At 39.2% G+C, this 26,655-nt stretch overlaps 1 protein-coding gene across 1 annotated transcript in view; it reads left to right on the top strand.

The window, feature by feature from the left end:
* LOC124712418 (tetratricopeptide repeat protein 28) overlaps window positions 1-26,655 on the top strand; it is a 131,749-nt gene that overhangs the window by 28,780 nt on the left and 76,314 nt on the right. The window contains exons 3-9 of the mRNA XM_047242712.1: window positions 3,943-4,090; window positions 11,591-11,817; window positions 12,735-12,939; window positions 15,429-15,637; window positions 23,857-24,042; window positions 24,745-24,984; window positions 25,276-25,554. Coding sequence (XP_047098668.1) covers window positions 3,943-4,090; window positions 11,591-11,817; window positions 12,735-12,939; window positions 15,429-15,637; window positions 23,857-24,042; window positions 24,745-24,984; window positions 25,276-25,554 — 1,494 coding nt within the window. The remainder of the gene's footprint in view (window positions 1-3,942; window positions 4,091-11,590; window positions 11,818-12,734; window positions 12,940-15,428; window positions 15,638-23,856; window positions 24,043-24,744; window positions 24,985-25,275; window positions 25,555-26,655) is intronic.

Genomic DNA, 26,655 nt, shown 5'->3' with positions numbered 1-26,655 from the left:
CTCCTGGATGCCACAGGACATATCTCACTAACGTGCCCCTTATTCTAGTAAACAGTCTCCCTTACGTTATAGTTCTTTTTGTATTTTATCTGTCAGCTTGTAATTTAACATCCGATGTAGCATTTCTTTTAAAATGATTGCCACGTTTTCTTAACCCAATTGCCACGTTCCACTTTACGGCAGTGTTGTGCTATCAGGCAATACACTTTCATAACCTATTTCTTCATTTCTATGTAGATATGTGGTACTAGGAGCTCACTTCTGTTGTAGAAGGCTTTATAACACCTGCGCCAACCTACTGATCCCTTTACTATAGGTCATCCTGTGCAGTTTAGTTTCCTAGGTAGAATTATTTACTTCTCCTGCCCTTGTGTTTTTCCACTTTCATTATTTTGGAATTATTTATTTCTCCTGCTCCTGTGTTTTCCCAATTTCATTTCTGTGTTCGACCTTTTCTATGTACTTATCCTGGTAGTCTTCATCACTTTCTTATTAGCATTCCTTGTTCTTAACTCATACCATATGCTAGCTATGATGTCCACTCCATTCAAAAGCTCTTGTACCCTTCCTAACACTAGGCCAGAAGTACTGTTACATCATCTGTGAATTTCAGTATTAGTATCTGTTCCCTTGCACTCTTGTTCCTAACCCCAAAGTTTTTTTTTCAGTTCTATCCGTGCTTCTTCGAAACACAATGTACACAATGTTAAGCTGCAATTCTCTATAGTTCAGTCATCTGTTTCTGTAGCTCATCACCGAGCGAGGTGGCGCAGTGGTTAGACACTGGACTCGCATTCGGGAGGACGACGGTTCAATCCCGCGTCCGGCCATCCTGATTTAGGTTTTCCGTGATTTCCCTACATCACTCCAGGCAAATGCCGGGATGGTTCCTCTGAAATGGCACAGCCGACATCCTTCCCCATCCTTCCGTAATCCGATGAGACCAATGACCACGCTGTCTGGTCTCCTTCCCCAAACAACCAAACCAAACCTGTGATCATCGTTTTTCATCGCATCATGTCGAACGTCTTACTCCACTGTATATAGTGGACTGACTTATCTACGATCACATATTTTATCACGATAGCCTGACTTTCCTTTATTCTTCGTTGCATTACTATGTGCAACGGTTAAAGAATTGAGTTTTGAATTTTCGTTCCTGAAACCAAACTTATCGTTCATTATCTCTTCAATTTTTCTTTCTATTCTTCTATACATTATTCTAGTCAGAAGCTAATTAAAGTAAGATGCCTATAATTTTCACACTCATCCACTTTTATAACTACCATAACCAAATATTCATGGCATTTTCTGTCCTAGAGTAACCGTTTCATGGTGTAAGGTACGACAATATTTTTGAAATACTAGCAACATGGGGCTCCTTTCTCTAAGGTTAGGAACAGTACGTGAAATTGGTGCAAAGTTCAGCTCTGCTTCAAAATTTAATGTATGCTGCTAAATTGATATTTCTCCCTATTTATTTCAGGTTCTCGCTCAAACTCCCGCAGATAAACTTTGGAATGCGCTGCAACTGAGAGTACACGTTTACGACCGTGTTACGTAATATCACACACTGGACACGATATCACACGAGTCGGAACCATAGGTGGACAACACTTTCCCATCGACAAAATGGGATTCGATTGTAACATGCCGAGTCCCACACTACACAAAGATGGGTGAGCTTCTTTGATCTTCGAAGGAATGAGCAAACAAAAATATCTGGCGACCGGTACGGGGGTATTGATTCTTCTAACGACTGACCTCCGCAACTAAATAAGTTGGCTGTATCACTTAACAACAATAGCCTATGGGCCTTCTCTTAAAGGGAAAATATTCTTAATCAATATCGTACCCTGGATCTAAGCTGAGGATTGGGGCGAGGAGCGGAAGGGAGCAACGCGTATTAGTTTTTTTGATTTCATGTCTAATAGTTCTGGGTACGCTCGCTACTGCTCAGAAGTGCCCATTACAAGTGCCGCCTTTCTTCAGACTGATAAAGAATTGATATATCTATCTATGCAGCGGAGCAAGATTCGAGTTCTGTTTGTGAAGGTGTACTCACCATCACTCTGCTCAGCTGAAGGGAATACCTGCGTTGTTGGTCAGTCTTCTGCGCGCGCATCGTGCCCGGATTGTCATCTGGCAAAACTTTTTAAACCGTCTTTTCGGCAGTGTAAACCCCGGTGAATTACACACAGTGCTTCCAGTGCTATCAAAGCTTACTTTTCATTTGATCATCTCCGAACCGCGTGCATTTATCCGCTTGCCGACGCAAAACTGTATGCGCCTTGCTTCATCTCAATTAAGCCTCCTGAATTATTCGTCCAGACACAAGTAGCTGTGGGTTATCACCAGAAAAATAACGAGCACTTGCCTCTCTTTAATCGGTGCCATAATTAAACTGCAACGGAAAGGCCAGTTTGAAAGTCCCTATGGTTCCTGACTTATAAACACACACTGATTTTATAACTGCGTAGTGTCTTGGAGGAAGTCACTTTTCTACGTACGGCGTTTTATTTTGAAATAACCACTTTATTTTATGTTTTAGCGGTTTCCTATTTTCGCCGATTGGGCATTATCGAGCTCCCTGGTGATAAAAACAATACGCAACACCAAATGTTATGGCAGCTTAAAGAAGAAATAAAACATGAAAATTATGTATATGTATATATTTACGCCATTAATCATGCTGCTGCTGTGTGTGTAGCATAATTATGCGAGACTTATATATATATAAGAGTGTGTGTGTCGATGTGTAGCATAATTAATGGCGTAAACACGATACCAGAGGCAAAAAAAGTCTCAGTAAGACGCATATCTTAAGAACTATGAACACTTGTTCATCTTCGATACTGTGAAGCAAATCTCTTCTACTGCAAGCTCTTCGCTTTCCAAATTTTAGGAGGACTTAGTCTAGACCAAACCAAGTAAAAAAGTTCAGTAAACATGGGCTCTAAAGAGCGTATCCTAAGAGCTATGAGTACTTGTTCAGTAGAAGAGATGCGTTTCACAGTTGCAAAGATGAATACGTACTCATAGCTCTTAAGGTACGCACTTTAGAGCCCACGTTGACTGGACAAGTTTTCCTCGTTTTGGTTCATACTACCACCTCTCAAAATACGGAAAGCAGAGAGCTTGCAGTAGAACAGATCTGTTTCAGAGTATCGAGGATAAAGAACTGCTCACAGCTTTTGGGTATATGTTTTAGAGCCCATGTGTACTGAGACTTTTTTGCTTCCGGTATTGTGTAGTTTCAACTGTATGCTTTTACGCCATTACTTATCGTATACTCCGTATACAGATTTACATGCCTTTGTTACTTCCATCGCCGTAAAAGAACTTTATAATGCGTGTAGCATGATGCAGTCCACATAGCTGTGTTGAGCTCCAGTGACCAACGGGGTGAAGTAACCCAATCGCTAAGTCATATAATAAAGTGGTCATTTCAAAATAAAGCACCCTACGCGAGAAGATGACTTTCCCTAAGAAATTCTAAGATCTATGTCTTTATTTTGTGATGTGCCGGAGCACTTCCAGTATTTTGGCTGTACACCTTGAGGCTTTCCCAACGTCGTAAATGTTAACGAAGGTCTCAGACGTTATACTGGACGGCGTTGGTGAAACCTCGCTATGCTTTGACGTTGCACCTTCTCCTCACCACCAGGCAACAATGGTGATCATTGGCGGAAGACTCCAGGTGGACAGTACACGTTGTGACAAAACACAAGTGCCAAAATAGCTCCCGGCACAGGTCTGCCGCCAATGACCAGCATCGTCGGCTTAAGATGACGGGCACGTGCACGGTGCGAGGTTTTCAACGACACATTCGAGGTCCTCAGCAGCAGTTTCTATGTGTTTGTCCAGAAATGAGTAACGCTTTGTCTAAGTATGTGTTTGGTAGCCGTTCGTAACTGCAGAGCGGTATGCCTGTTCTTGCAGGCATACTACCGACAGGGAGTGGCTCTGCAATGCCTGGGTCGCCACGGGGACGCGCTGGCTGCATTCAGCTCGGGGTTGGCCCAAGACCCCAAGTCGACGCAGCTGCTGGCCGGTCTCGTCGAGGCTTCCATGAAGTCTCCGCTCAGGGGTGAGTAATTATCTTTCTTTCTATTCTCCATCTGCGTATAATTCATTTCCGATCCGAGAACGACGGCGGTTCGCGCAGGTAGAGATAAGGTCGGGGATTGCATTGCAGCATGTTCCAAGCGACAATTGCGGTACGCACGTACACGCGCTTTGCGCATGATAAAAGCCTGTGTCCCGCAATTCCCTGACTTGAGTAGAATTTGTCGCCCACGACCACCATAAGCAACACCATATCGTTATAAATAGAATAAAAAGTTCATTAAATAACTCGCTACGATCGCGTGTAATGCTCACATTGCTTACAACATTCACAGCAGAGCGCTCGTAACACTACTGAACGCTCATTGGCTGTCGGAGAACGCGTGACGTAGGCGCGCAGAATAAGCGTTAACTCGACTGCCATCGTTCGTGATCTCCACTATAGTATAAGGCCACCGTAACGCCGCGTAAGTCTGGGAAAACTGCGACGGTTACGCGCACTTCATTATTAATTTCTTGAGATCGTTGCTTGATTCAATAAGCTGACGGTGCAACCTCCGGTGTGCGGGCCAATAGAGCGTGATCGGTTTAGAATCGCACGGTCGATATCTATCGTTTGGAGCCTGCGACTTCATAAGGCAAACATTCTTAGAAGTTACCGATGTTGATATGGATTCCACTTGATTCAGATTTATTGATTTAGAACTTCTCTGCCAGGCTATAATGTTTTCATGTTCATGTTAGTTTTAAAAATACGGAATGCATGATTGTTGTTGAAGAAAGAACAGTGGGAATAGCTTGTGATTTTAAATTAATTTGTAATTCGTGAAGCTATGAATTGTCGTTTTCTTCCTCTGAGATGCCTTGGACAGGGTAGGGAAGGAGGTTAATTTATTGTGTGGTTTTGTGAACATGCCTCCACCATTTGCAAAGTTTGAAAAGATAAACAAAGAAATGTCTGATGCCATATGCGATACTGCCAAAGCTTGTATTAAGAAAGCAGTGAGATACCTAGGACAGAGCACGGAAGGAGGTTAATCTATTGTGTGGTTTTCTGAACATGCCTCTACCTTCTGCATGGTTTGAAAAAAAAAAAAAAAAAAAGAAATGTCTGATGCCGTTTGTGATACTGCCAAAGTTTCTTTGAAGAAAGCAGTGGAGGAATTGATGGAAATAACTAAAAATAAATAGATCCTGGGGTAGATATTCATGACAGTGTATCTCCTACAACAGTTGTGTCTGTAGATGGGACCTGTATGAAAAGGGGTCACACATCTCTGTATGGAGTTGAATCTGTTATTGGTGTTGACTCAGGTAAAATTCCAGATGTAGAAATTATATCTGAATACTGCCACCAGTGTGCAACAAGGAAAATCTCCAACAATGAAGACAGCGAGAAACTGTGGCAAGAAAAGCATGCAGTAGCAGTCTCTAAAAATTATAGTGGCTCAAGTAGGGTCATGGAGGCTGCAGTTGTGAGGCCGTTCTCCAGATCTGAGGACCAGTATGGTGTTAGATATTATAAATACCTTGGTGATGGGGACTCCTCTTTGTTCAAAGCTGTAACTGATGAAAATCCGTACGATGCAACGATAGAAAAGTTGGAATGTGTAGAACACATCCAAAAGAGTTTTGGTAGTAGGCTTCATCGCTTGCTGAAAGAGAAGAAGGTGAATTACTTGAGGATGGGAAACCGCTAGGAGGAAAAGACAGGCTTACGCTGAAAGAATTTGATTATCTTCAGTTATTTTATGAGAGAGCTGTCAGGAAAAACACATACAATTTAGAGGCAATGAGGCGTGCTGTGTAGGCAATTTTGTTCCACATACTATCCACCGAGCAAGCACCATTGCACACCCTCTGTCTGAAAGACGATTGGTTTAAGGTCGGCAACAGAAATGAGACGCATTCACATAAACACTCGTTACCAGAACCTGTTATGAATGCAATTAAGCCCACATTCAGGTTTCTTGCAGACCCTGATTTATTGAGGAGGTGTTTTCACGGAAAGAGACAAAATGCATATGAAAGCCTTAATAATTTAATTTGGATTAGATGCTCAAAAAGGACATTCTGTGGACTTGAAGTACTCAAAATAGGTGTCTATGATGCAGTTTTATGTTACGATAACGGAAATAATGGCAGAATTGAAATGCTGAAGAGAGTTGGTATAGATCCTGGTGTTTACAACAAAAGTATTTTACACTATCGATGAGAGCGGGATCAAGAAAGCTAACAGACCAGTGCCTTACCTGCAAATACAGGCCAGGCAGATTCGAAGAGGAGAGAAGAGACCTGGAGGATGAGGAGTATCGGTATGGAGGATTTTAAAATTGAGGTAGGGCCTAAGCTTATTACATGTATAAGTATGAGAAGAAAATCTTTGAACCTCATTTTCTCTGTTTTACATTTTTTTACGTTATTAGAAGCCTTTTCTGAAAAAGTATATGCAATAATGCTAAGAAATTTTCAGGAACAGCTCACAACGTGTTGCTGTCTCCCTGGGGCTAAAAAATACGAGATCCTGCAATCACTTTTTGATTTTTAAGTGAATGTAGGTGGAAAAAAAGTTAATTTTGGATGTGCAAAATTAAAAACTGTTAATGATACAATTTGTACCATAAATTAATAACTGTAGTTCAGTGGTCTTATAACCTTTCAGGACACTACAATACAATTTTCAGATTAATTGCATGATTAGAATTTCAGTTATGACTTTTTATAAAAAAGACAATAAAAAATTAAAAGTTCAAATTTCTGGCAAAATATTAATCCTGCATATTTCATTATATTTTTCTGTTAAAACACAGCTCTTTTGCTTTACACATACAAAACCTTACATTTGTACATTAATGAATATGGCTGTAATGATTTTTTAAAGTAAATGTTTACATTTTCCGTTACATCCCCCCTTAAATGTATAAGTTGTCTTATTTTTTACGTGAACTGAAATTGTAGTTACTATTAATTTACCTTTCACATCTCCTGGTGGATGTCCTGCGCAAACATTACCAACAAAATAAGAAAACCACTTTTTTATATACCCTCGGATCTCGCTTCTTTCTTTGGATTGATACAGTCAGAAACAGAAAAGAAATCGTTACAATATATTATTATATATTCAGAGTCTCAACACACAAATTCTTTGGTAGACTAATGGAACGCATCGGAACATTTCCAATTAATTCATTAACCTCTTTTTCCGTTCTATAGCACACACACGTGAAATAACGCAAATTTATTATGCCGTAAACTTATTTAAAAATGTTTTTCGTCATTCATTAAAATGTTGGCGCCTTTGTAACGCGTTACTTTTCAGTAAACAATTGGATAATATTTTTGGAAATGACGAAGCTGAAGGTGAAGGTGATCTCGCAAATTTCGAAAGTAAACTGCCAAATATATTACAACCTTCCGTTTTTCTATTAACGACATAAGCATCTACTTTGACACCGTCGTTCGTCGTGTGAATACCCGTTGCAGGGAAATAGTCTGTGACGCGTTAATGCCCTTCTTTTGTGATCGCCAACATGCAAGCAAACAACTGCGCCGTCGGCCAGTTTGATCAACAAAGGGGAGTAGCGATTCGAACAACTGGAATGGTAAAAAATTTGAGTGCAGTGTCTTTAGCTGTTTGATGACATTTACAAACACAAGCTTTTGTGGTTGATGCTGCATATTAAACAAATCATTCACCGATTAGGCCGTGTGACCTTTTATGTCACATATATAAATACCAACGAAGTAGTCCATGGTAATGTTTGGTGAAATCAGTTGCAAAAGAAGAGTAGTATTCACAACTAAGTGCCAGAGGTTGAAGTGCTCGTGAAAAGTAGTGAAGCTCACACAATACTGGGTACAGAAAGCTGGTAGAAACGTGAAATTGATAGCAGTGAGAGTTTTTGGGGAATTTTAAGTGTATTTTGAAAGGATGGGAAATGGAAGGGGTGTCTTTGTTGCAGTAGACAAAAAACTCAGATCCGCCAAAATAGAAATTGAAGTTGCCTGTGAGATTGTTTGGGCAAGATTCAGTATCAGGGATGGGCATAAAAAGATAATTAGTCTTTCTACTGACCACCAGAGAAAATCTCAGTCCACTTGTACATTGGTACCCCAATCATACTGTGTTATTGGTGGAGACTTTAATCATCCAACAATAAATTGGGAAAATTACAGTTTTATAAGTGGTGAATGTGATAAGACATCCTATGAAACTTTACTAAATGCTTTCTCTGAAAAACTACCTGGAACAGATAGTTAGGAATCCTACTCATGATGTAAATATATTGGATCTAATGGCAGCAAATAGACTTGACCTCTTTGAGGATGTCCACATTGAAAAGGGTATCAGTGGCCATGACGCAGTTGTGGCTACAATGATTAACAAAGTACAGAGGACAACGAAAACAAGCAGGAAGATATATATGTTCAGTAAACTAGATAAAAAATCAGTAACATAATATCTCGGTGAGGAACTCGAAACTTTCAGTACAGGTCAGGAGCATGCAAAGGAACTCTCTGGCCCAAGTTTAAAAGAATAGTGGAGCATGCACTAGATATATAAAGAGTCACAATTATTGAACTATATGAAAATAAATTAGTTACAAACTATGGCGTGCAGAAACTTTATCCAACATGTAAGCGTTACTATAGATATATTCAGATTAGGTAATGACATGTTCGATATGCCTGCCATCGTTGGCGATGATGTGGTACAGATGAGTAGCAAAATTCTGCATGACCCGTTCAAGTGTCAGAACATTGATGCTGTCGATGACATCCTGAATGGCTGTTTTCAGCTCAGCAGTGGTTTTGGTGTAGTGCTATACACCTTGTCTTTAATATAGACCCACATAAAGGAGTTGCATGTGTTCAGATTTGGTGAATGTGGCGGCCAATCGAGGCCTATTCCGGTGGCCTGTGGGTACCCCAAGGATGGAATGCGGTCCCCAGTGTGCTCCTCCAGGACATTAAATGTTCTCCTGCTTCAATGGGGTTGAGCTCCATCTTGCATGAACCACAACTTGTTGAAATCAGGGTGACTTTGGATAACGGGGATAAAATCATATTCGAAAACCATCACAAGCCATACAGTAGTCATTGTGCCATCAACGAATATCACACCAGTTATTCCATGACTGGACATTGCACACCACATAGTCACCCATTGAAGGTGAAAAGACTTCTGGATTGTGAAATGCAGATTCTCAATCCTCCCAAATGCGCCAGGTTTGCTTATGATGAACCCATCCAAATTAAAGTGGGCTTCATCACTAAACCAACAACAAGGTGCATGTGCATACTAATTTCCATCATTCCCTGCAACCAGCTGTGCAGTTTGAATGTCCTGACGCAAACTGTTCAGTAGTTATGATGATTTTATTTCATATAGTTCAATAATTGTCCTCCTTTATGCACCCAGTAGAATAGTTCATAATCGGAGGGAACCTCCAGGGTATACAGTCACTGCAAATAAACTTCTAAAGAAACAGAGATTATTGCATAATAGGTGTAAAACAAAGCACAGGGCCTTAGATAAAGAGATGCTGAATGAAACACATTTGGCTGTCAATGCATGATACCTTCAATGACTACTGTAGCAGAATATTGTCAAATGACATTTCACAAAATTCAAATAAATTCTGGCCGTACATACAGGCTGTCAGTAGCACCGAAACTATTGTCCAGTCCCTAGCAAATGAAACAGGAATTGAAACTGGGGGTAGCACAGCAAAAGTTGAAATATTTAACTCCATTTTCAAATGTTCCTTTACAAAGTAAATCCAAAGAGAATTAACCCAATTTAATCCTCGTACCACTGAAAAGGTGAATTAAATAAGTATTAGTGTCACTGGTGTTGAGAAACAGCTGAAATTGTTAAAACTGAACAAAGCTCTAGGCTCTGATGGAACCCTGCCAGATTCTATACTGAATTTGTGGCTAAGTTAGCCCCTCTTCTCACTATTATCTATCATAGATCACTTGAACAAAAAACGGTGCCCATTTCTCGGAGAAAGGCACAGGTCACACCTGTCTACAATAAGGGTAGTAGAAGTGATCTACAAGACTACTGTCCAATATTCTTGGCATCGATTTGTTGTAGAATCTTAGAACATATTCTGAGCTCAAACATAATGAGGTACCTTGAATAGAATGACCTCAGTGCCAACCAGCATCGTTTTCAATAACATCAATCATGTGAAACCCAACTCACACTTTTCTCACATACTGAAAGCTTTGGATCAAGGCAAGCAGGTAGATGCAGAGTTTCTCGATTTCCAAAAAGCATTTGACTCCGTACCACAACCACGCTTATTGTCAAAATTACGATCATACAGGGTATCAACTGAAATTTGTGACTAGACTAAGGACCTTTTTGGTAGGGAGGACACAGCGTGTTATCTTGGATGGAGAGTCATTGTCAGATATATAAGTAACTTCTGGTGTGCCCCAGGGAAGTGTGTTGGTACCCTTGTTGTTCATGTTGTGTATTAATGACCTTGCAGACAATATGAATAGTAAAGTCAGACTTTTTTTGCAGACAATGCAGTTATCTGTAATGAAGTATTATCTGCAAGGAGCTGCATAAATATTCAGTCAGATCTGGATAAGATTTCAACATCGTGCAGATGTTGGCAATTTGTTCTAAATGTACATAACTGTAAAATTTTGCACTTCACAAAACAAAAAAACGTAGCATCTTATGACTATAAATACCTGGGTGTAACACTTTGTCGGGATATGAAATGGAATGATCATGCAGGAGGTAGTCTTTGGTTTATTGGTAGAATACTGGGAACGTGCTGTCAGCCTACACAGGAGATTGCTTACAAATCACCAGTTCTAGAATATTGTTCAAGTGTGTGGGACCCTTATCAAATAGGACTAACAGGAGACATTAAACATATACAGAGAGCACAAATGGTCACAGGTTTGTTTGATCTGTGGGAGAGTGTCACAGAGATACTGAAGGAACTGAAATGACAGACTCTTGGAGACAGGTGTAAACTATCCCGAGACAGTCTATTAACAGTGTTTCAAGAACTGTCTTTAAATGGTGACTTTAGGAATACACTACAGCCTCTTACGTATCACTCACTAATCTGAGGATAAGATTAGAATAATTGCTGCACACACAGAGGCATTCAGTCATTCTTCCCATACTCCATACGTGAATGGATCATGAAGAAACCTTAATACTGATACAATGGGAGGTACCGTCTGCCATGCACCTCACAGTGGTTTGCAGAGTATAGATGTAGATGTAGGAGAAACACTACAGTTCTGTAACTCCGCTAGTTAATAATTTGTCTACAGAATGCTGGAACTTGGGATGGATGGACAAATGAAAACACAGATATCTTCCTACTATATTCGTGGAATAAGTGTGTGCCTTCTACACCTACATTAGTTCCTTCACAATAGCTGAAGGGAAAAAAAGATCAGGTGAAACAGAAGATAGTATTCATGAAAAATTTAGTATGAGTAAAGGTTTAGAATGATGTATTCGTCCTTTCCGTAGCAACCCTGGAACCAACCTTTCGGCAACTGGAGGCAATGAAACTGGACAAGTCACCATTTGTGATAATCTCAGTGGTGGGACAGGAACTGTTGGCAGTGGGCCAGTATGCAGCTGCTGTCGTCGTGCTGGAAGCCGCTCTTCGCATTGGTACCTGCAGCCTCAAGCTTAGAGGCTCCGTGTTCTCCGCCCTATCCTCTGCATATTGGGCACTTAACTCGCTGGATAAGGTAACAGTATTATGTAGAGATAATGTACATCACAGGATCTCTTTGGTATTTGCAACATACGATTATGCTTAAAAGAATAAATTCTTGAAACTTATTATTTCATAAGTTTTTGTTTTTGCGTAACCATAGAAACTGTCTTCAAGGATTAAGCACTTTGCTTGAAAATCTTCTTCCATGGTCTTCTAGTTCAATGCTTGTTTTGTTATTCTTTCCTGTGATGCCCTGTCAATATATTCTGACCATCTTACTCTCTTTTTTATTAATTAATTAGGCAAACGAGTCCCTAAGTCAGCTCTGTTATTTCCATTCCTTATTCGACCACTCAGGCTGCAACCTTTCTTGCGTTTGTAATGTTAATACCTCTGAGCCGTACTTCAAACCAGGTTTAGCCATTACTTCATTCAATTTTATTTTTGTTTCTTTCCACACTTTGTTGCTTGGTGTTCTGTGTACCACACATCATCTGATATATATTTTATTTATTCTGTTTTCCTTCTCAAGTTGGTAGTTGTTGTCTAAACTGATAAGTAAACTATGAAGCTTGTTTTAAAATCTGAACATTTAGTGCAATTTTAAAATGTATGGGGTCTTTTCCTCACATTCATTGGCTTCACCAACTTCCACCGGATTATCACTTTTCAATTTAATCTAGACTTTAGTCTACACTCCAGATCAGCCTGTCAACATAACCAAGATTTCAGACATGGTTGCGCACCACTCTCTAGCCCTATTTACACTACATTATTACTTGTCATATAGGTCTATAACTTGCCATGTTGTCAACAGAACCTTTCAGTCGTGAATCTAGATATTCAGATAATTAGTAGAAAGGGTGACTAATCAGGTATGTTTTTTGAATTATTTTAAATGTGTGGTGTATGCCTTGTGTTTCTGACTACAGTCTCTATGTGATATAGGCCATCAGTTACATGCAGCAAGATCTTGCTGTCGCCAAAACGCTGGGTGACATAGCAGGCGAATGTCGGGCACATGGCAACCTAGGTTCTGCGTACTTCAGCAAGGGCAGTTACAAGGAGGCGCTGACTTCCCATCGTTACCAGCTTGTTCTTGCTATGAAATGCAAAGACACCCAAGCAGCGGCTGCAGCACTGACAAGCCTTGGTAATTATGTGTGTACTGTATATTTCCACGATAAAGTCCTCATGCACGCGCGCGCGCACACACACACACACACACACACACACACACACACACACACACACACACACACACTTACATGGTAAATAGTTTTTTTAATGGTTAATGTGTAGAATCACATATTTAACATATCAAGGTAATGGGAAAGAAAAGACTTCACAAAAATAAACTTCATCTCAGGCAAAAGCAATGAAACAAGCTATAAACCTTCTGGTATAGTTTGTAAATTTGCCATACTTTCAAGAACATACCCAAAATTTGAGTTTGGGAGTGGGAGGTTACAACTCATTTTAGTTTTGTGGTGGGATGGCATTCATGAGCAATGCCTCTGGGTATACTTGCTACTAGTCAGTGTCCATCACATGTTTGGGGTTTCTTCATACTGATACTTAGGTAATATGTCTATCTGTCTGGTGGGGCAGTATATGAGCTCAGTTTGGGGGGGGGGGGGGGGGGGGGAAGGGGAAGAGCAAGGGCTGTGTAGTCGAAGTCCTCCTCTGCCTCTCACTGGTTGTGTCCTTGTACTCATCATAACCATATGGTTATATGTTCAGTTGAGAACTGAAGGAGTCGAGGGAAGAAAGTATCAACCGTCAGTTTAATAAAGATTAGTCTGATCACAGTATATGTCGTGTTTCCAATTACACCACATGTTAGTAACTGGTAGTTCCATATGTTCCACTAGAAACCAGTGTCTACTATACAAATGGTTGAGTCTTATTATATGTAATGTCTTGCCTTTGAATTTAACCAAACATATTAACATGCAGTATTTGAGAATATGCTCTTATGAGTTAGCACTTTCTTTTTGTTACCACTTCAGTATTTTAAATTGGTAATAAAAGGAGAGAGAAAGGATGGATTCTACTTAATTCATGCATTAAGGTTAGTTGTTCTAACTTTAACACTTTTTGATCTTTTGGTTCATTATAACATTTTTCTCCATATTTAGTTGATATTCAAAGCTTACAAGTCAAGATAAAAAAGAATTTGCTATTGCAGGCTTACTTCATGGTGTCACATTTATGCCTCTAGTATTTTAAGTTCTTGTATCTAGTAATTAATGAAATATTGGTAACATTTTTGCTTGAAGTGGCCAGTTTCCATACTATATCATCTCACATTTTAGTAAGCAGTTTCTTTTTCTACACAAAAACTGCTGTAAAGCAGACTAGGTGTTTTACTGGTCATCTGTTTCACATGTAGGAGTTCTGGTCATGTTTGACGTTAATCAAAAACTGTCAAACAAAGCTGTTATTGTATCTAGAATGAAAAAGGTATTGTAGTGTAAAAGTATTTTAGCCAGTAAAGCATGCCAAAATGTGGCTTATGGAGCCAGATCAGATGTAGATGTGTAGGAACTGGCTGTAGAAGATGACCAGTGAGTATGTGCCCAGTGTTAGAAAGCTGTGCTAGAAAGGTAGACTAGGATTTAATGTTCTGTTGGCCAAATGATCGTTAGAGATAGAACAAAAACTCAAATTGGACAAAGGTTTGGGATGAAGTCATCCATGTCTTTCTCAAATGAATTATCTCATCAGTCATATTAAGCAATTTATAAAACTTATGGAAACGTACATCTGAGTTGCTGCACAGCAATTCAGATCCTACTATTTCTGGGCATGGGTCCAGTGCTTTACCCATTATGCCACCTTGCTTGGTTCTGACAGAAAGTCAATAAATCCAACAGAAATGTGGAAGAGGTGGCCAGGGTGTTCTGAGGTACAGAGCTAAACTGTGGGTATGAAGATGATATAAAGAGAAGAGAATATATTAGTGGTATGCTGGTTGAAGACAATCAAATTAGAAAGCATTACATTGGTGAAATAGTGAAAATCCTGTGAAGAGAAAGCAAATCATAAAATGAAAAAGTAGTGTGTAAAGCAGGCTGTTTCTTTTTCCACCTTAGCTTCATTGTGTTTCATACTTTTGGTGAATATGCCTCATTTATATTTGAATTTATTTAAATATATCTAAAAACAAAGATGATGTAACTTGCCAAATGAAAGTGTTGGTATGTTGATAGACACACAAACAAACACAAACACACACACAAAATTCAATCTTTCGTAACCAACGGTTGCTTCATCAGGAAAGAGGGAAGGCGAGGGAAAGACGAAAGGATGTGAATTTATTTAAAAGTATATTTATCACTTTTAACACCTTGAGAAGGAAAGAATCATGAATGTGTTTCCAATCTTTCAAACCACATGTAGTTTATCTCTCTTTTTATGTTTTTTTCGTTTACTCTTGCCCTTTTTGACTCAGACCCTCAGTCCATCTCATAATGTGGCCCCCCTCATGTTTCTCTATTACATTTGCATTAACAATTAGATTTGTATAACACCATGAATGTCAGAATTATGCAAGGATAATGCAGTAGCTGTTTCCACTAACAGCTTAAGTGGGTATTTTGAGAGAAACATGGATATTAATTAACATTCTCTTTGCAGGTCATGTGTACACTGCAATTGGAGACTACCCAAATGCATTGGCATCACACAAGCAGTGTGTGCAACTAGTCAAGCAAATGGGTGATCGACTGCAAGAAGCACGAGAAATTGGAAATGTCGGTGCAGTGTACTTGGCAATGGGGGAATTTGAGAGTGCTGTTGACTGTCATACACAGCACCTAAGGCTTGCAAGGCGTCTAGGAAATCAGGTTTGATATTGTGTTGCTTACTCTGTGACTGTTCTTTTTAGTTATGCTATCTAGTAATAAAATGGGCAATGAAATTGAAATTTTAATATGTGCCTGAGAGAAAGTAGTCCCAATGTGATATCTAGTCCAATATTGTTGTCTTTGTAGCTCCACTTTGTAGCTGAACTCTTGCTTTACTTTACATAAACATGTGTCTTGAAAGTTTTACCACAACTAGCTACTGATGTTTTCCCCCCATCATATATTACATTTTTTGGATTATATCACCTGCTATAAGGTGTTTTAATGCTACAGCATACCACGTAAATTGCATTTACTCTGTAGTAATTTGATAAAATGTTTTGTGTGAGAAAATTAAGAGAATGAAGTGCATAATGGGAACAGGAAAAAAGGCCGCAATGTTTTTGTGCAAGACCAATACATTATGGGTTAGAAGTTCTACTCTCAAGATAAAATGTTTTGCATCACAGTGAAAGACAAAAAGACTGAAAGGTTTTGCAGCTGTTGTCACTTATTTTGAAACTTATTGGACACTCGTACCATATCACTGAAATGGATATGAATGTCCAAAACATTTTATGATAATAGTCATATTCAATTCAGCTCTTCATTTGGCACTGACCAGTAAAGCAAAATAGGCTTCATCATTAAATTATTATTATTATTATTATTATTCTGTCTTTCTTTTCTCAGACGTTATGTCTGGTCAAAAATCTTGATCAAGCGTGACTTCCTTTTAACTGTACGGTATATGTTATATTGCATTTAGTAACTTTCGGGTATTGAACATGTATCAATAATTACGGATTTCTGTAGTTGTATGTATAAGTTTGGATGTAGCTGTATTGCATTGATGTACTGGTGGATATTGTGTGGTATGACTCCTGTAGTTGATAGTATAATTGGTATAATGTCAACTTTATCCTGATGCCACATGTCCTTGACTTCCTCCGCTAGTTGGATGTATTTTTCAATTTTTTCTCCTGTTTTCTTCTGTATATTTGTTGTATTGGGTATGGATATTTCGATTAGTTGTGTTAATTTCTTCTTTTTATTGGCGAGTATGATGTCAGGTTTGTTATGTGGTGTTGTTTTATCTGTTATAATGGTTCTGTTCCAGTATAATTTGTATTCCTCATTCTCCAGTACATTTTGTGGTGCATACTTGTATGTGGGAAAGTGTTGTTTTATTAGTTTATGTTGTATGGCAAGTTGTTGATGTATTATTTTTGCTACATTGTCATGTCTTCTGGGGTATTCTGTATTTGCTAGTATTGTACATCCGCTTGTGATGTGATCTACTGTTTCTATATGTTGTTTGCAAAGTCTGCATTTATCTGTTGCAGTATTGGGATCTTTAATAATATGCTTTCTGTAATATCCGGTGTTTATTGTTTGATCCTGTATTGCAATCATGAATCCTTCCATCTCACTGTATATATTGCCTTTTCTTAGCCATGTGTTGGATGCGTCTTGATCGATGTGTGGCTGTATTAGATGATACGGGTGCTTGCCATGTAGTGTTTTCTTTTTCCAATTTACTTTCTTCGTATCTGTTGATGTTATGTAATCTAAAGGGTTGTAGAAGTGGTTATGAAATTGCAGTGGTGTAGCCGATGTATTTATATGAGTGATTGCTTTATGTATTTTGCTAGTTTCTGCTCGTTCTAGAAAGAATTTTCTTAAATTGTCTACCTGTCCATAATGTAGCAAATAAAATAGAAAGAAACATTCCACATGGGAAAAATATATTAAAAACAAAGATTCCACACTTGCGCACACAAACACATATCCGTCCACACATATACAGACACAAGCAGACATATTTAAAGGCAAAGAGTTTGGGCAGAGATGTCAGTCGAGGCGGAAGTGCAGAGGCAAAGATGTTGTTGAATGACAGGTGAGGTATGAGTGGCGGCAACTTGAAATTAGTTGAGATTGAGGCCTGGTGGATAACGGGAAGAGAGGATATATTGAAGGACAAGTTCCCATCTCCGGAGTTCGGGTAGGTTGGTGTTAGTGGGAAGTATCCAGATAACCCGGATGGTGTAACATTGTGCCAAGATGTGCTGGCCGTGCACCAAGGCATGTTAAGCCACAGGGTGATCCTCATTACCAACAAACACTGTCTGCCTGTGTCCATTCATGCGAATGGACAGTTTGTTGCTGGTCATTCCCACATAGAAAGCGTCAGAGTGTAGGCAGGTCAGTTGGTAAATCACGTGGGTGCTTTCACATGTGGCTCTGCCTTTGATCGAGTACACCTTCCGGGTTACAGGACTGGAATAGGTGGTGGTGGGAGGGTGCATGGGACAGGTTTCACACCGGGGGCAGTTACAAGGGTAGGAGCCAGAGGGTAGGGAAGGTGGTTTGGGGATTTCATAGGGATAAACCAAGAGGTTACAAAGGTTAGGTGGACGGCGGAAAGACACTCTTGGTAGAGTGGGGAGGATTTCATGAAGGATGGATCTCATTTCGGGGCAGGATTTAAGAAAGTCGTATCCCTGCTGGAGAGCCACATTCAGAGTCTGATCCAGTCCCGGGAAGTATCCTGTCACAAGTGGGGCACTTTTGGGGTTCTTCTGTGAGAGGTTCTGGGTTAGAGGGGATGAGGAAGTGGCTCTGGTTATTTGCTTCTGTACCAGGTCGGGAGGGTAGTTGCGGGATGCGAAAGCTGTTTTCAGGTTGTTGGTGTAATGGTTCAGGGATTCAGGACTGGAGCAGATTCGTTTGCCACGAAGGCCTAGGCTGTAGGGAAGGGACCGTTTGATATGGAATGGGTGGCAGCTGTCATAATGGAGGTACTGTTGCTTGTTGGTGAGTTTGATGTGGACGGATGTGTTAAGCTGGCCATTGGACAGATGAAGGTCAACATCAAGGAAAGTGGCATGGGATTTGGAGTAGGACCAGGTGAATCTGATGGAACCAAAGGAGTTGAGGTTGGAGAGGAAATTCCGGAGTTCTTCTTCACTGTGAGTCCAGATGATGAAGATATCATCAATAAATCTGTACCAAACTTTGGGTTGGCAGGCTTGGGTAACCAAGAAGGCTTCATACCAACAATTAAAGGGAACAGCCATGGGTACCAGGATGGCCCCTCGTATGCCAACCTATTTATGGGTCGCTTAGAGGAAGCCTTCTTGGTTACCCAAGCCTGCCAACCCAAAGTTTGGTACAGATTTATTGATGATATCTTCATCATCTGGACTCACAGTGAAGAAGAACTCCAGAATTTCCTCTCCAACCTCAACTCCTTTGGTTCCATCAGATTCACCTGGTCCTATTCCAAATCCCATGCTACTTTCCTTGACGTTGACCTTCATCTGTCCAATGGCCAGCTTAACACATCCTTCCACATCAAACCCACCAACAAGCAACAGTACCTCCATTATGACAGCTGCCACCTATTCCATATCAAACGGTCCCTTCCCTACAGCCTAGGCCTTCATGGCAAACGAACCTGCTCCAGTCCTGAATCCCTGAACCATTACACCAACAACCTGAAAACAGCTTTCGCATCCCGCAACTACCCTCCCGACCTGGTACAGAAGCAAATAACCAGAGCCACTTCCTCATCCCCTCTAACCCAGAGCCTCTCACAGAAGAACCCCAAAAGTGCCCCACTTGTGACAGGATACTTCCCGGGACTGGCTCAGACTCTGAATGTGGCTCTCCAGCAGGGATATGACTCCCTCAAATCCTGCCCCAAAATGAGATCCATCCTTCATGAAATCCTCCCCACTCCACCAAGAGTGTCTTTCCGCCGTCCACCTAACCTTCATAAACTCTTGGTTCATCCCTATGAAATCCCCAAACCACCTTCCCTACCCTCTGTCTCCTACCCTTGTAACTGCCCCCGGTGTAAAACCTGTCCCATGCACCCTCCCACCACCACCTACTCCAGTCCTGTAACCCGGAGGGTGTACTCGATCAAAGGCAGAGCCACATGTGAAAGCACCCACGTGATTTACCAACTGACCTGCCTACACTGTGACACTTTCTATGTGGGAATGACCAGCAACAAACTGTCCATTCGCATGACTGGACACAGGCAGACAGTGTTTGTTGGTAATGAGGATCACCCTGTGGCTTAACATGCCTTGGTGCATGGCCAGCACATCTTGGCACAGTGTTACACCGTCTGGGTTATCTGGATACTTCCCACTAACACCAACCTACCCGAACTCCTGAGATGGGAACTTGCCCTTCAATATATCCTCTCTTCCCGTTATCCACCAGGCCTCAATCTCCGCTAATTTCAAGTTGCCGCCACTCATACCTCACCTGTCATTCAACAACATCTTTGTCTCTGCACTTCCGCCTCGACTGACATCTCTGCCCAAACTCTTTGCATTTATATATGTCTGCTTGTGTCTGTATATGTGTGGACGGATATGTGTGTGTGTGCGCGAGTGTATACCTGTCCTTTTTTCCCCCTAAGGTAAGTCTTTCCGCTCCCGGGATTGGAATGACTCCTTACCCTCTCCCTTAAAACCCACATCCTTTCACCTTTCCCTCTCCTTCCCTCTTTCTTGACGAAGCAACTGTGGGTTGTGAAAGCTTGAAATTTTGTGTGTGTGTTTGTGTGTTTTTTTTATTGTGCCTGTCTACCAGTGCTTTCACGTTTGGTAAGTTATGGAATCTTTGTTTTTAATATATTTGTCCATAATGTAGGTTTTTTATGTCGATAAATCCCCTTCCTCCTTCCTTTCTGCTTAATGTGAATCTTTCAGTTGCTGAATGTATGTGATGTATTCTATATTTGTGGCATTGTGATCGTGTAAGTGTATTAAGTGCTTCTAGGTCTGTGTTACTCCATTTCACTACTCCAAATGAGTAGGTCAATATTGGTATAGCATAAGTATTTATAGCTTTTGTCTTGTTTCTTGCTGTCAATTCTGTTTTCAGATTTTTGTTAGTCTTTGTCTATATTTTTCTTTTAGTTCTTCTTTAATATTTGTATTATCTATTCCTATTTTTTGTCTGTATCCTAGATATTTATAGGCATCTGTTTTTTCCATCGCTTCTATGCAGTTGCTGTGGTTTTACAATATGTAATCTTCCTGTTTAGTGTGTTTTCCCTTGACTATGCTATTTTTCTTACATTTGTCTGTTCCAAAAGCCATATTTATATCATTGCTGAATACTTCTGTTATCTGTAGTAATTGGTTAAGTTTTTGATTTGTTGCTGCCAGTAGTTTTAGATCATCCGTGTATAGAAAATGTGCGATTTTGTGTGGGTATGTTCCAGTAATATTGTATCCATAATTTGTATTATTTAGCATGTTGGATAGTGGGTTCAGAGCAAGGCAGAACCAGAAAGGACTTAATGAGTCTCCTTGGTATATTCCACGCTTAATCTGTATTGGCTGTGATGTGATATTTTGATATTAAGTGTGATTTTCCAATTTTTCATTACTATGTTTAGGAACTGTATCAATTTAGAATCTACTTTGTATATTTCCAATATTTGTAGTAACCATGAGTGGGGTACACTATCAAAAGCTTTTTGGTAATCAATGTATGCATAGTGTAGTGACCTTTGTTTCGTTTTAGCTTGATATGTCACCTCTGCATCTATTATCAGTTGCTCTTTACATCCTCGTGCTCCTTTGCAACAGCCGTTTTGTTCTTCATTTAGAATTTTGTTCTGTGTTGTATGTGTCATTAATTTATGTGTAATGACTGACGTTAATATTTTGTGTATTGTTGGTAGGCATGTTATGGCGCGATATTTAGCTGGGTTTGCTGTGTCTGCTTGATCTTTAGGTTTCAGATAAGTTATTCCATGTGTAAGTGTATCAGGGAATGTGTAAGGGTCTGCAATATAACTGTTAAATAATTTAGTTAGATGTGAATGTGTTGAGGTGAACTTCTTTAGCCAGAAATTTGCTATATTATCTTTTCCAGGGGCTTTCCAGTTGTGAGTAGAATTAATTGCTTGGGTGACTTCATGTTGCAAAATGATCACTTCAGGCATTTATGGTATCATCTTGTATGTATCTGTTTCTGCTTGTATCCACCATGCATGCCTGTTATGTTGTACCGGGTTTGACCATATGTTGCTCCAGAAGTGTTCCATGTCCGTTATGTTTGGTGGATTGTCTATTTTAATGTGTGTGTTATCTATTGTCTGGTAAAATTTCTTTTGGTTTGTGTTGAATGTTTGGTTTTGTTTCCTTCTATTTTCACTTTTTTTTGTATCTTCTAAGCCGTTTGGCCAATGCTTGTAATTTCTGCTTCTTTTCATCTAATTGCTCTATCGCTTCTTGTTGTGAGATTTTACCTAACCTTTTTCGTTTTTTTTCTGACGTTTCATTTCTTATAAATTGTGTTAGCTGTCCGATGTCTTTTCTCAGTTTTTCTATTCTGATCTGTAGCCTGTGTTGCCATGCTGGTTTTGTGGGTTTCTTCTGTGTGTTGGTTGGTTCTGATCTCTGCCTAGTGTGTATATTTAGTGTAGTGAGTGCTCCTATATAAACCAGTAGTTGTAACTCTTCCATAGTTGTGTTTTCATTTATTTTGTTGTGTATGATTGTGTTGATAGTTTTTATTGTTGTTTTGACTTGTGGGTTATTTGGCGGTCTATGCAAGAATGGTCTAATGTCTGTATTTGTGTCTTTGTTTTCTATATATGTCAGCTGAAATTTTTCTTCTATATCTAACATGTGTGTTACTTCGAGTTCTATTTGTGCTTGTTCTGGTGGCTGTCTTAAGATTTAGTTTTCCTCTGATTGTTTAATTGATGCGTGTTGTTCTTTGTTTGTTTGCTCTGGGATGTTTGAGTCCATTACTGTATTTTCTTCTTCTTCTGATTGCACATTATTTTGTTCCAGTATTTGTTGTGCTTGTTGTTTGATGTTTTCTAATTCTGATTGGGGTATCCTGTTATTTTGATTATTACACGGATCTGATCAGCTAGTCATTGTTCTGTTAAAAATTTTAATTCTGGGTATCTGATAATAAATGTTGTGTATACTTGTGATCTGTATCCAGTTGTGTTGGTTCCTAGATTTGTTGCTTGGAAATAACAGAACATGAGGTGTCGATTAACTTCATCTGACCATCTCATCCTCTGTCTTTGTTTTCCTTCTAGGGTGGTTGCAGGAAGCATATCCTGCAAAACACCTCTATTTGGATTTAAATCATTTTCCAGTTGGCTAGCAGTGTCATTACCATTGTGGGCAGGCATAGGGTTCAAACGTCATCCCCAACCATGACGGCGCTTGTCCGAGGCTTCTTTAGTTCTGTCCTGAACCAACTAATCACACTAAAAGGAGGATTAGCCCTATTAGTGGTTTGTTCTTTTCGTCGCCTTTTACGACTGGCAGAACATACCGGAGGCCTATTCTTTTCCCGAGCCTCCACGGGGTTTATTATTATTATTATTATTATTATTATTATTACTATTTTACAGTACAATTCTGCCAAAAAATAATAATACTTTGCACATTAGCTGTAAACTTTAATGTTTGGGTTGCTTAAGGATGCAGAATGACTAGAATTGGGAATTTGTTAAAATATTTAGACTAATTATTTTGTGGGACTACCTATGTCTTCTTAGTCAGTACCTTGGAATGTCAAAATTTTATTTGCATCTGATGATGTTTGCTCTTAACATAAAATAGTGCAACATAAATGTAGAGTTTGATAATTGTACGTATTTTCAAGTTGATAAAGAGAGGATGACAGTGCTCATTGCAACCAGCTTTGAACATTTTTCTAACTACCTTCTTCTGTATTTTTAGAATGACTATGACAGCTGTTTAGAAACAATAATTTTCTCAATGAAATCTGAAACTCATGGATTATATCTTAGTCACTAGAAGTGTAACATAAGCACACATGTATTTACTGTTGTTGACCTAATCTCTTACTCAGAATCCTCATAGTTATTTATTCCGAAACTCTTTATCTTGCTTTACATAAAAAAAATATCAGGTGCCCTCTCAAGTAAATTGTTTTTAATAACGCCATAACTTTTTTGTAAGCAAGAATATCATTAGTTTCTTTCACGTATGGGTTTTTAGGGATGTATGCAGTACATAGGTTTTTTTTATTTCACGGTATCCTTGTTATAAGCTACAGAATAATATATTTATAATATGCAAGTAGTAGCATATTTATCTGTTTCTGCTGTGAAATGTACTTATTCCCTTCCATTGTAGTGTAATAGTAGTAATATGTGAAAAGTGCATAATGAAAAGTGTTATATGCAGGTGGAAGAAGCACGTGCGTACAGCAATCTCGGTTCTTCACATCACTACCGACGCAACTTTGGCCAGGCGATAGCATTCCATGAAAATGTGCTGCGCATTGCGCAGGAGCTTGGAGACCGCGCTGTTGAGGCTCGTGCCTATGCTGGCCTTGGACATGCAGCTCGCTGTGCTGGAGATTATGCTCAGGTTTGTATTAGTTATAAATTTGTTATTCCTCAATATTTTGTATCAAAACGAAAATAGAAGCTGCAGAATTATTTTAAATACAAAAGTAGTAAGCTGACATTCATCAAGGTTAATTTTTCACAACTGGAGCTAAGTTCTGTAAACAAATTTTAACAATTATGTGTGTATAAATACACAACTTATATTCGAGATATTTCCACCAGTGACCAGAATTTTCAAATATAGTTGTTTCATTTTCTCTACTTTCTTGATTAATATTTGTGGTAACTTCTTCATTGTTAGTTGTAGCTTGGAGAGTGCTATCCTGCACTCTGAAGAGAAGTATTTAAATTTTTTATTTGTCTTCCAGATAATGTTTGATTGTGTTGATCTTTTCTTAGCATTGTTCATAACATAATGTACTAGCATTTTAAAATAAGTAAGTGCTCTCCTTAAAAGATAAATATCCATGTTTGTCATGGTCTAGCACTCAGGAGTTAACTCTGTTACAAATATTTATTATCCTGGCAAGCTACCTATGCTAAAGGCAGCTCATACAAATTCAGTATAAAACAAACTCTTGAAATCCAAATAGGAGAATGGCACAGTGGTATTTGAAGTCTCAAAGTTTAGATTCCACTAAGAATGAGTGCAACAACTAAACTGTGAATGTATTTTTTTAAGTTTCTTAAACGTATTTTAATTTTGTTTTTTATAATTCAGGCAAAACGCTGGCATGAACGTCAGTTGGATATGGCACTTGCATCACGAGATAAAGTTGGAGAAGGGAGGGCATGTTCGAATTTAGGTATTGTCTACCAGTTGCTGGGGGAACATGATGCTGCTCTCAAACTACACCAGGCTCATCTCAGCATTGCAAGACAGCTGCATGACCGTGCTGGCATGGGTCGTGCTTATGGCAACATTGGAAATGCGTACAGTGCCATGGGATACTATGAGCAGGTATGAAACTTATTAAACTGGAAGCAAATAAATAATATACTATTTTGTTAAAATGCATTTCCTGCTCTTTATAACCCCATCAATAAATGTAAAATAAAATAATAAGGCATATAACACATTAATAACAAACCAGAAATTAATAAAACTTTAATGCAATTGATTATGAAGAGACTTATGTAGTTTTATTACATAATGAAGTTCCAGAACTGATACTGTAGCTTTTCTGTTTTTTAAATTTGAATTAATGAATTGTAGATTAATGTATTTACATAACTGTTCTATTTTCTGTAGGCTATCAAGTACCACAAACAGGAGCTGACAATATCGAAAGAAGTGAACGACCGCAGTTCAGAAGCGTCAACACATGGAAACCTGGCAGTTGCTTACCAAGCTTTGGGTGCACACGAAATGGCACTACTTCATTATCGTGCTCATCTCAATACAGCCCGTGAGCTTAAAGACACTGCAGGTGAAGCTTGTGCTCTGTTAAACCTAGCCAACTGCTTGTCGTCGAGAGGCGAATTTGCTCAGGCTGTGCCCTTCTATGAGAATTACCTAATGCTTTCTCAGGTAAAGTGTTCATTGCACCTCAAGACTTGCAACACTTATCTTCCTTTCAGTGGTCTGCATCATATGCTCTTAAATGCTATACTTTGAATTGAAGCTATAGGCACTGACAAATTTTTGTCGCTGTCAGTTTACCCTTAGTATTCAGCTGCACTAAGTACATATGTAATCTTAAAAAGTACACTTAAAACTGCATATTACTGCAATGGAACATTCTTCTAAAGCCAACCATGTGTTCAGCATTTTAGCATGCACATATGCAGCTGTGTTAATTAGTGACTAAAATAAAATATGACAGATTAATGGACCTAATATAGGCTTGCTTTAGATTTTGTTTATCTCTACATATGGTCAGTTCGAAAACATTTTTCCGCACGAGCCACATATCATTTGCCATTTCCCACTCTGCCCCATTTCCTCGCACATTAATTACCTTTCCTTGGATCCTTGGTAAGACTTCTAAAATTTTGCACTTGGGCACCTCTGGTGCCCCTCTAGGCTTGGCACCCCAAGTGGCCATTTCTGTTACTTGGGCCTGAGATTGGCACAGTCTCTAAAACTGTCACAAAATAGTGACATTCCTGCTTAGCAACTACCAGAGAGTACTAACAGCCCACACACTAGCTCTAGCCTACAAACCAACTGACGAGGCCTGTTGATTTTCAACAGTCAATTATCTCATATATTAAACTTAAATGTCTTAAATATGACAGAGGAATGATATATAGCCAGTACAACAAGTATTTTCCTTAGATTTTCTACATTATCCTGGCATTCACTATGCCATGTCTAGTTATATCATTGATTCCACTTCATGTAGAGTGCAATACAGTTGCATATCATGACCTCTAGCCTGTACTGAACTCTAACCAGAGTTCCCTCAAAGCACCAAATTAGTGTAAACAGAGAAAAAATAACATGAATTTAAGGCCATCATGTGTAAATACAATATGACAAATTGAACAAGCAAAGAAAGCAATATAAGTATCGCAACAGTGCTTTTTGTTTGAATATTTAAGTAGAAAATTGTGCAACAGAGATAAATATAATGTAGCATGTTAATTTACTATAATGAATGATACTCACTGTAACTAGAACATGTCA

Source organism: Schistocerca piceifrons, chromosome 8 (assembly GCF_021461385.2).
Source record: "Schistocerca piceifrons isolate TAMUIC-IGC-003096 chromosome 8, iqSchPice1.1, whole genome shotgun sequence".
NCBI classification, from domain to species: Eukaryota; Metazoa; Arthropoda; class Insecta; order Orthoptera; family Acrididae; genus Schistocerca; species Schistocerca piceifrons.
This window is presented reverse-complemented; position numbering and strand designations above follow the sequence as displayed.